Below are 11,649 nucleotides of genomic sequence, written 5' to 3' on the forward strand. Positions count from 1 at the left end.
TATAATAATAATAACAACTTTATTTCTTCTATACCGCCATAATCTTACGACTTCTAGGCGGTTCACAGTGAAGAGAGCTCTAAGTTGCCCCACTGTTCTGTTGCCATGTTTGGGTAGCTAGTCCATTACAGGACTGGCCCCTCCCATGTCCAAAAGATCTTGTTCTGGGTATATGGGACAAAAATCTGGTATAAAAATAGAAGTTCTGGCAGTCTGGAGGTCCCAATGGCCTGGATGTCCAGATAGAGGATTTTCAAAAAATATATATTTCTAGACATATGGTGGTTTGCCTTTCAAAAAGAGGCATTTTCTTACTGCTGACTTTGGACATCTAGCACCATACGTCTAAATCGGAAAATGTCCCTCCTCATGTGCTAATACCTTTGGATAGATCACATCTCAAAGAGATCAGAACAGAATGAGGAAACTTATCCAAGATCAGAGCAATAGCTTGATAATTTAGATGTCCTGAGTGCTACAGCCATTAAAATGCATTGCTTTATTCCTCAAAATCTTATGTAATTTATAGAAATCGCAACACGCCAGCTCAATATGCCAGCCGAATCTCCAACACTAACTGCCACATAATCACAGATCTATATAAAAAGAATCCAAGCACTGTGCCTTTTGAAGTGCCATTTCATACAAGGGGGGGTGCTGAAAAGTTCTCGGCCCACTCAAAAAGAAAATAACGTGGCTATGGTTCAATCGATGATCTGAAACAATGTCAAAAAACATAGAATTTCATTTCTGCAAATTGGCACTTAACAAACTAAGATAACAACACTCTTTTCAGCTACAGTGGCAAAATAACGCTCAGAATTTAGGAAGTTGGTGGGTTGGGCTGAGAACTTTTCAGCCACCCCCTCCTCGCAAGCAATACTGAATGTAGCTCATATTTAAAAACATAGATTGTGCTGCAAAACTTAAAATGAACAAACACTTAACAGAATACTCATATTAATAACTAAAATGCATCATTATATTTATTTTCAAGGACTGGTGAGCTTTTCTGGATACAAAATACAAGTTGCTATACGTTGCTTATTTTTACCAAAACACTGGTATGAGAGGTTATTTTTTTCAAGCTGTTAAGTCACAGCATCTCTCTCTCTCTAAATATATATATATATATATTTTTTTTTTTTTATAACTCAATAAATGTAGGAAATGAATGCTATGACAACACGTCATCAAAACTTATCATTAAAATCATCAGAGGTTATACAAAAGCCCATGAAACAGTGATCAAGCTGCCAGCATTTAACATTTTCCTGGCAGATCACAGAGCCCTCCTTGACTGTAACAGAACATCATCTCCTTGAAGGTTTTCCGAAGCTCTTGACTACGAAGAGCGTAGATAAGAGGGTCAATCACCGAGTTGCACATGATGAGGATAAGGTACACGTTGAAGTGTGACATGAAACACACGCAGTACGGGTTCTGGGGGCAAGAGACGTAAAAAATAAGGTGAAGAAAGAAAGGGGCCCAGCACACGACAAAAACGCCCAGCAAGAGGGTCAACGTGACAGCCGCTTTCGTGTTGGCGCCTTGGCGGACGGCGCCGGTCCTGGGCAGAACTGCAATCCTTTTCATGTGCAGCCGAGCCATCATGAACATGTGAATGTACAGAAAAGTCATGAGCACCAGCATGGTGAAGAACATGCTGATGAGGCAAATGACGACAGCTATGCTGTTCGAGTAGATGATAAACAGAATTCCAGACACTGTGCATGCTGCCCAGATACAAGCTATGATGATCGCAGCCCTCCTCACGGTCATGATGTTGTGATACCGTAGAGCATAGAAGATGGTGAAATACCTGTCCACAGCAATAGAAAGTAGACTGCATATCGATGCCAGCAAAGAGCTGCAGATCAAAGAGTCAATGATGTTATCGATATTAACCGTAAAGTGTTGGGCATTCGCGTTGGTGCTGTTTAAAATCGTGATTACGATGGTTTCTGAGCCGTTGGAAACACTCACCAGCGTATCTGCTACTGCTAGACTACAGATGAAGAAATACATGGGGGAGTGAAGATTCTTGTTTTTCGCTATTGCCACAATGACCGCGATGTTCTCCAGCAAGCTCACAATGCCCAATGTCACAAAAACTTCAGGCGAGATGAAAAGTTGCTCGTGGCATCCTCCGGAGTGGTGTCCCTTTCCGCTGGACCCATCTGCACCCTCGTGCAGTTCACGGCTGCGATTCTGGAAGTGCAGAGGCGGCTGCAAACTGTGGGGGGGGGGGGGGGGGTGAAGTTCATTTTCACAGAGGAGAATCCTGTCATCCATTTGACATAATGGAGGAAAAAAAAAAAAAAGAAAAGGTCCCTTGTGTTTCACGAGGTTTTTGCTTTCTGTGTAGCTCTTCTGTAGCTCGCGTCGTGGCTAAGTCAAATAATACCATAGAAATAGTTAAGGCAGCGTTTCAGAAATGACCACGAGGTCTCAAAGCATGTCTTTTCATCTATGAAAGAAGCAATTTTCTGTACCAGGATGAGTGTAGTCACTAAGGATGTTCCTGTTCAGACCTGCGCTCACATAGGGTCCAGTCTTCGCCGAGAAACATTTACTTTCCCTCCTTCGAGCACTGACTTTGCACCGAGTTCTGCCACTTCTTTTCATCACATCTGCTGTTTTGCTGAGAGCGCCGTGTAAGAGGCTGGGGGAATGGCTGCTGTGAAAAAGCTACAGCACAATTTGCGTCGGCTGGCCAGGCAGCCCGTTTGTCTTGCTGGTTTTATAGAAGGGGGGAAAAAAAGTATAAAGAAGCAAACTCCACCTCTCTCTCTCTCCCTTCTGCCCACACAGAACAAACCTTGAGATGTGCAGAAAACAGATAGTTACCAGCACTACAATCTTCCCATAGATCCTTGGCATTATAGCTTCTGAACGCAGAGTAAATCTTTTTATTTTAGGACAATTTTTTTCTCACCAGAGAATGACCCTTATCCCTTTTACCGAAATCAAATCATTTCTGTATCATGAAGTTTCACGTATGTTTCCTAGTACCCTACACTGAATGATAAAATCATATTATAGGTATTATTTATAAGGAAAACAATGGCCTTTAATTAACGCCAGAAAGCAGCCAGAGGTTATGAGCTAGCAGGCCAGTACAAGTACATAAAAGGCAGTTTGAAAGGCCAGATGGAAATAAGTTGCCTTAAAAATGTCATTTATTTATATTTAATATATATTTTATTGATTTTAAACAGTACGAAGATCACCCATTAACATCCCCATCTGCCAAAAGTATAACAAATGGCAAATTGGGAGTTCAAGGCTAAATTATACAACATGTAAATTACAATAGTTATCTAAAAGAGCCCAAACCCTCTGAAAACAGTGAACATTACTCCATCTAATGCAGTGGTCTCAAACTCAAACCCTTTGCAGGGCCACATTTTGGATTTGTAGGTACTTGGAGGGCCTCAGAAAAAAATAGTTAATGTCTTCTTAAAGAAATGACAATTTTGCATGAGGTAAATCTCTTTATAGTTTATAAATCTTTCCTTTCAGCTAAGTCTTAATAATAATATTGTAATTTATAGCTAAAGAGACATATGATCAAGAAACTTTTATTTTACTTTTGTGATTATGATAAACATACCGAGGGCCTCAAAATAGTACCTGGCTGGCCACATGTGGCCCCCGGGCCGCGAGTTTGAGACCACTGATCTAATGGCAGCTATCTCCTCATATTTGCAAATTAAACAAGTGCCAGACCACGGCCTTTTTGTAGTTATACTCTACAGCCACACTCAAAGTGGTTCACATCCAGTTTTCTCTATCTGTCCCAGTGGGCTCACAGTATATCTAATGTGCCTGGGGCAGTGGAGGATTAAGTGACTTGCCCAGGGTCACAGGGAGCAGCACAGGATTTAAACCCACAACCTCAGGGTGCTGAAGCTGTAGATCTAAAAACTGCACCACACTCTCCGCCAGTCTAATGAAACATTTGGGGCTTGCTCTACATTGATCTCATTAGAATGTGGCTGAGTCTTATTATCCCTTTTCAAACATGCCACCCCAATTTCAGCCATCAGATCAGGTCCAGGCAGTGGCCTGGATATTGTCTCATCTCTCTCCCCATCATATAGCTTTCATATTAACTTGGCTGACCCCTCACCTTACAACGTATCCCCTTTTTTCCCTCCTCTCAGCAGCAGGAAAAATACACTGCACAACAAAGTTTTTGCTTCCTGAACACTGCTGGGTGTTTCTTATAGAATTTTGGGTGCTGATCATGAATATTACATCAAAAATTACCCATCACGTACCATTTCAGAGAAATCTTCAATTTTGTCGTGATTTTTTCTTATATTTGGATGCAAACAATTTTTTCTCCCATAAGTGTCTTATCAACAACGGTTTGTGCCGCCTGGGTATGTCCATGCATAAAATCTAGCCAGGTTGGAAGCTGTTTTATGGAAGATGACATCCTGGGCATGTCTGGGCAGGTCTGAACGAGCTTGCGCTGTCTCACCATGCTATAATGGTGGCTTCCATACACCGATCCTGCTCATTTGGTTAATATAGATAGTCCGTGTGTGTATATAGTATCAGTATAGTAAAGTATAGTAGTATAGTAGCTGTAGCAATATAACAGTAAGTAAGCTTGATGCTATAGACGTTTTGGTGTCGGGCAATATGTCTCGTCGGTGTCGTAACAGCCGCGACACATTCTGCTATATCTGTGGGGAATATACACTTACGCCTCAGAGACGTTCGATGACTGCCCTTGTAAAGAAAGCCTATCATCTGTATTTTGGCTGCAAAATAGGTGATCAAGACAAGCAATGGGCGCCTCACATTTGCTGTGCGACATGTGCTGTTAGTCTGAGAGCCTGGCTCAGAGGTACTCGAAAGACGATGCCATTTGCTGTTCCGATGATATGGCGAGAACAGAAAGACCATGTGACGGACTGTTATTTCTGTTTGACTAATGTGTCTGGTTTCTCTGCCAAAAACAAGAAGTCAATTGAATATCCTAATCTGCCTTCAGCAATGAGACCCATGCCACATGATGACAGTCTTCCAGTTCCGAAACCACCAGAGGATTGGACCTTAGACGAACCAGATGAAGAAACTGCAGTGCAGGGTTCTAACAGTGACATTGACCCGGATTTTGAACCATCCTCATCAGGCGATCCACATCTGATAACACAGTCCGAATTGAACGATTTGGTCAGAGATTTGGGTCTGTCAAAAGCAAAAGCTGAGCTGCTAGGTTCGAGACTGCAGGAATGGTGTTTGCTATCACCAGGTACGAAAATTTCTGTGTTTCGAGACCGGCATCATGATATAACCAAATTTTTTGCACAAGTCGACAGTCTCTGTTTCTGTTGTGACATTGAAGGATTGTTCTCGGTCTTTGGTTGTGATCACAACCCGGAAGAGTGGCGTCTTTTCATTGATTCGTCAATGTTAAGCCTGAAAGCTGTTCTGTTGCACAATGGCAACGTTTATCCTTCAGTACCTGTTGGCTATGCAGCACATATGAAAGAAACATATGAGAATATGGAAATGTTACTAAAGTATGTCCAGTATACCAGGTATAACTGGAATATCTGTGGAGACCTCAAAGTCGTTGCTCTGTTACTAGGACTGCAGCTTGGCTATACAAAGTACTGCTGTTTCATCTGCGAATGGGACAGCCGAGACAGAGAGTCGCACTATTCTAGAAAGAACTGGCCACTCCGTAAAAAGTTAGTTCCAGGACAGAAAAATGTAGCACATGAATCGCTTGTTGACCCGACAAAGATATTTTTGCCTCCTCTTCACATTAAACTGGGACTCATGAAGAATTTTGTGAAAGCAATGAACAAGGAAGGGGAAGGTTTTCGTTATTTAAGACAGATGTTCCCAAGAATAACTGATGCCAAGATCAAAGAGGGTATTTTTGTTGGCCCCCAGATCAGACATGTTATGAGTGACAAGCGATTTGAAGATCTGTTAGTTGGGCCGGAAAAAATTGGCTGGAAAGCCTTGAAAGACGTTGTTGACAATTTTCTGGGCAATTACAGAGCCCCAAACTACATTCAGCTGGTAGACAAACTTCTCAAAGCATACAAGAGAATGAAGTGCAATATGTCACTCAAGATTCATTTCCTCCATTCACACTTGGACTTCTTCCCCGCAAATCTCGGTGCTGTGAGTGACGAGCACGGTGAAAGGTTTCATCAAGACATAGCTACGATGGAGAAACGATACCAGGGCAATTGGAATCCGTCAATGCTTGCCGACTATTGTTGGATGCTACAACGTGATGCACCAGACACTGAATATAAAAGAAACTCGGGAGCAAAACACTTTTAATTCTGTTTCATTTAGTCGCTTGTGCGAAACGTAAACTTGACTATATATTTTATTGTCAGTAAACATAAAAATGTCTATTTCTCATAGTTCTTACGTGATGCAGTAAAACCAAAACCATATTTGAGCATACCAAGTTGGTACCTGTCATAATCACCAAAAACTTTTCAGGAATCAAGACTTAACCAAAAAATTGTTGTGCAGTGATATTTAATAAAACATCATCGCTTATATCCATGACCTCTATCTACCATTTTTCCACCTGCTTGCACTAACAAAAACCTGGCTCTGCCCTGAAGACTCTGTTTCAGTCACTGCCCTATGTCATGGAGGTCACCACTTCTCCCATACACCTTGCCTAGGCAGGTCGCGTAGGAAGGGTTAGGCTCCTACTTTCACCCTCCTATAGATATCCACCTCTTCATCTACCTCAGTTTCACTGCTTCTCCTCCTTCGAAGTCCGTCTATTTGTTCCCATTCCTCTCCAAATAGCTGTCATTTATTGACCTCCTATTAAATCCCTTATCTTCTGTTCTCTTCAGACTTTGACTCCCGGCTCTCCATCTTTCACAAACCGTTGTCTCCTTCCCTTATCCTTGGTGATTTCAATATTCACACTGAGGACATGTCTGACTCCTACACCTCAGAGCTTCTTGCTCTAATACCCTCACTTAGGGTCTGTTTTACAAAGCTGCACTAGCGGCTGCCACTCAGCAACAGCCCCGAAGCCCTTTAAATCTCTATGGGCTTCGGGACTGTTACTGCGCTACAGCCGCTAGCGCAGCTTTGTAATACAGGCCCTTAGTCTTCAGCTGTGCTCCACTACCCCCACGCAAGAGAATGGCCAATGCCTAGATCTTGTCCTCTTCTCTAACTCCTCAATTGTGAACTTCTCCACCTCAATTCTTCCGCTCTCTGGCCATCAACTGATAACCATCACAACTGAACATCCTCCCCTCAGACACGACCAATCCTCACCAATACATTCAGGAATCTTCAAGCTATTGACCCATGCATCCTCTCCATTACAATCTCCCTCCTCCTTTCAAGCACTATGCTATGTAACTCTGTCAATGAAATAGTCTCTTCTTATAATACTATTCTCTCATCTGCTCTTGACACCCTTGATCCTGATGCTGTATAAGATATTGGTCAGGCCAGTGATCCACCCTAAAATTTGTTTTACTCTTTGGCCAGGTACTTGTGACCTGGGTTGGCCAGTGTTGGAGGCTGGATACTGGGCTTAATGGACCTTCAGTATACCCCGGTATGGTAATGCTTATGTTCTTATATCATGTCCTGTAAGGTGCACCAAATCTCAGCCCTGGATGATCTCTAAAATTTGCTACTTACGTTCCTGTGCCCAATCTGCAGAACATCAAGTTCACTTCCAATTCCTGCTGACCTCCTTCCAATCTACCCTTTCACTTGCAAAGCAAGATTACTACACCCGCTTGACTGACTTTCTTGGATCCAATCCCCGTCTTCTCTTTACCATGCTCAACTCTCTTCTCAAAATGCCCTCACCTTCAAATTCTCCTTCGCTTTCTCCCCACACCATAGCTGAGTACTTCCACAACAAGATTCACAAGATTAACCTTGAGTTCTCATCCTTATTGCCTCTGCCTCTGCCTTCTCCCGTCCTCTCCACCAACCCTCCTCCGACCCCTGCCACCTTTTCTTCCTTCTCTGAAATCATGGAGGAGGAAATTGCACATCTTCTCTCCTCCTCCAAACTCACTACCTGTTCCTCTGATCCCATCCCCACCCATGTCCCGCCTTCACCACTCCTCCTAAAACACCCATTTTAGCTCCTCCTAAAACACCCACTGCAGCACTGTGAAGGCCTAAGTCGTTTTTAGATATGTCTAAAACCCAGTTTGATTATCGGCACTTGGACGACTTGTTTCACTGATCGTCTAAGTGCTGATTTAGGCTGGTTTTTAGACATATTTCCATTTCGATTATGAGCCCCATAGGGTTTTGCTTTTTAAGTCAGGGAGTAGATTTTGATTTTCTGGAAAAGTGGTTCTGCCCACAGAGAAGAGCACGAGTAAAGGTACACAACGGATCCCAACGATAGAAGAAAAGAACTGCATTCTCACCCATTCACATCTGAAGAAATCCTGTTTGGAAAATCTACATATTGTGACCATCCAGGCATTCTCCCTGCCAAGGTCCCAGTTAGATCCAAAGATCAGACCCAAAAGAAATCCCGGAGAGGAATCAGGAATGTACATGTGGTTCCTGATACTGATTATATCTCCATTGACCAACAGAGGGAGCTTGAGCTTTCTGACAGTGAGGTAGATGAGCTGTATCCAGGTCACCACCGGGGGAGCTCAAGAGCCTCATTGCACACTGCTGACTCAGCCAGGGTAGGGCGGGTCCCTAGAGTATTTAAGCCAGCAGTGGAGAACAGACAAGTATGCCGGTTAGGGAGAAGGTTTAGGCCTTGTCTCCCTGAGGTACTCCCTGAGCCAAGCAGATGCACTAACCCTACACCGATGGAAGTGGAGGAGTCGAGACCAGCTGAGGAGCTGTCTTTGTTGGATACTGAACTGCCCATGGAATGCCAAGAGAGTTTTCCTGAAGGGGATACCAATTTTCCTGAGCCTATGCAGGTGGGCCTGACTGGCAGCTGCAAACAGTGAGTTTTGGTTTTCAAGTGACTGTTTGCATGTTTTGGACTATTTTTGTTTTCTGTAAAGTTAAGAGTGTCATTTCTGGGGAGAGGTTTTGCTGTCACCTTGGGTGGGATTTTGAAGGCCCTTGCAGTGGCTTTTGTTTTTTGGCAAAACCTAAGACACTCTCCTTTCCTGGCAGTGGACTAAATCTGCCAGAGGCTTTATTTAACTTTGAGCACTGTGAATTGCTGGAACCAGTGCACTGAACTATATGGTGATAGATTGAACAACCTGTTTGGGAGCAGGCTTGTGCTGGCTCTGAGGAGAGCTGAAACCTCAGCTTGCCATTTGTGTTGTTTTATTTTCCTGCCTTTGTTGCATTTTGGCTTTGCTGTTTTGCCTACTGACATTTACATTTTTATTTATGAACTGCTTATCTTTATGTTCCTATAAACCTAGTTTGTGACTTTGATTTTTGGTTCCTGCCTGGAGTCCAGTCCAGTCCAGTCCTGCAGGGTGACTCCATCTCGGGTCACACGCTGGTGTACTATTTAGATGTAACCACTTGGAGTGCTGTAGAGCTGTGGTCTGGGCTACAGTGTGGCTACAATATACTTATCTGATCTTCTTGAACATGTTTAGTGAGCAAGATTTTGAAGATTCATTTTAATGTCTAGAAAGAAAAGAATACAATTTTTTTTAAAAATACAATTGTTTATTGATAAAAAAATTAAACTCTTTCAAAATTTTCCTTGGTTATATTTTATTTGTATACATGTTTTCTGACTGTGGAGAGAAACCCTCGGCTAAGCGGCTACAAAGAGATATTTAAAGTGAGAGTCTCTCTCAGACAGGGAACAGGTTACAATATGTACAACAAAAAACCCAAACGAACATGTACTTGCCTTAGCTAGGGTAAAGGCTGTATTTGCAAATCAAATCCAGAGTATGATCCCTCTCCTCTTCCTGAGCCCTGTAATGCCTCTTCTCCCTCGATTCTTAAATCTAGCCATCTTGTGGCGGGTGGAGGGGAAAACAATTTTACCTCCTAGGATTTAGTTGGAAAATTTTTTCCTTATGCCAAGGAACTACTGGATAACAAACTTCAGGTAGAGGAGAATGTGAGACAGAGAGAGAAGTGACAAACAGAATGTGAAATACACAGGAAGCTAGGCTTTGATTATGATTGGCTACGGGAAGAGGGCAGGCAAGGAAAGTCATTGGTAGGATACTGTACACATGATCTGCATTAAGTGCTGATTTGCTGAATGCTGAGCTAATTTGATAATACCATGCCATGATGCAGCCCAAATTACAGCACAAAAATCTAAATTCAGCCCAGATTTCCTGCAACCAGCATTCCAAAACAGAAAACTGTGGACCTGGCAACTATGCTGGGAAGTTTTCTGCATAGGCCCAGAGCTGGATTAAGGCATAAGCAAAGGTCCAAAGGTTTAAGGAGGGCCCAGTCTGAAGCGTTCACAATTCAGAAGGCTAGGATTGCCATCTGTCTGGATTTTTTTCAGGATCTAAAAATGTGTAAACTACCTGTCTCAAAAGCCAGAAAGATGGCTTAGTCCACCACAGCTCTCCATGCTCCCCTCTTCCTGTTCAAAAGCTGTGGTAGGACCCAGCCAATGGGATGGCTTCTAGTCAGAGAAAAAGATGGGCTGAGTTGCAAAGGCTGTGGTAAGATCCAACCAATTAAAAGGCCTTAGTCACAGGAGGGAGGGACTGAGCTCTGCAAAGGTTCCTTGGAGAGAATTAGTGTAATTAGGTAGTTGTGGAATTAGTGTTCTGGAGGGTGGGGTGAGTTTGGGAGAGTAGGACTGAAGAAATGGGGGAAATGTGAAGGGTCTGCTGTTAGCTGTGGAAAAGAATTGGTAGCAAATGCCAGAATTTTACATGATAATGGGCAGATCTGGTGGGGGTACCATTTGAATGAAGAGCAGGATAGCACTAGAAAAGATGTTTCTGCATCTCTAGAAAGGATAGTCTTATATAAATAAAACTTCCCTTTGAAAGTCTGGGCTGGAATGGAGGAATTCACTGGTACAACTGTCCTTAACCACATTCTAAGTGAAGGGAAGTTTTCAGACCAGGGAATTTACCTATTGAATTATTTAGGCAAAATCATAAGAACGCTGCCCCCACTCTGCCTATATCTTTTCAGAAGCATTAAAAATAGTTAATATTTTATTGTTTCTATTTGTGAAATTGTTTTCACACATAAAACTTTGCAAATGTATATCTTGGACACATTGCCCTTAAATCTTGTTCTTTCAAGCAGTCCACCCTATGATAGGGAGACTATGCCTGCTAGGAGTGTCCCTAGAGCAGTGCGCAGTGCTAATCCAGACCCTTCTCAAATTCTTTCAGTTAAACCATTTCTTGAGTCAGAAGAGGACTTTCCTTCTTTGGCCTGTAGAGGGAGCGGGAGAGCAGGAGTGAAAGGTTCCCATCCCTCACTGTGTCCCAAGGTGATCACCTGGAAATCCTTTCCACCTGAGGGTTTGGGGTGGGGCTTCAGACTGCTATCCCTGAGAACTAAGCTTCTGGAGAATCAGAGGAGAAGAGGAACAGCAGCAGAATAGGTAACAGCGCTCAGGGCTGGGAGATCCTGATAGCAGCCAAACTCTTGAATCTATGGAGTTAACAGAGGCTGGGGAAGAAGTACCCCTCAGTCTGTTGGAGGAACTGC

The 11,649-nt window shown here is 43.0% G+C and overlaps 1 protein-coding gene across 1 annotated transcript; it reads right to left on the reverse strand.

The window, feature by feature from the left end:
• Positions 1–1,136: 1,136 nt before the first annotated feature.
• Positions 1,137–2,295, reverse strand: MC4R (melanocortin 4 receptor). The gene has a single exon (XM_033932820.1). It carries the CDS (start codon positions 2,293–2,295, stop codon positions 1,264–1,266), a length of 1,032 nt encoding a protein of 343 aa, XP_033788711.1. The 3' UTR covers positions 1,137–1,263.
• Positions 2,296–11,649: the final 9,354 nt, after the last annotated feature.

Source organism: Geotrypetes seraphini, chromosome 2, assembly GCF_902459505.1.
Source record: "Geotrypetes seraphini chromosome 2, aGeoSer1.1, whole genome shotgun sequence".
NCBI classification, from domain to species: domain Eukaryota; kingdom Metazoa; phylum Chordata; class Amphibia; order Gymnophiona; family Dermophiidae; genus Geotrypetes; species Geotrypetes seraphini.

Coding starts and splice junctions, on each gene's coding strand:
- MC4R (XM_033932820.1), bottom strand. CDS start 2,295: ATGGATGACAGGATTCTCCTCTGTGAAAATGAACTTCACCCCCCCCCC.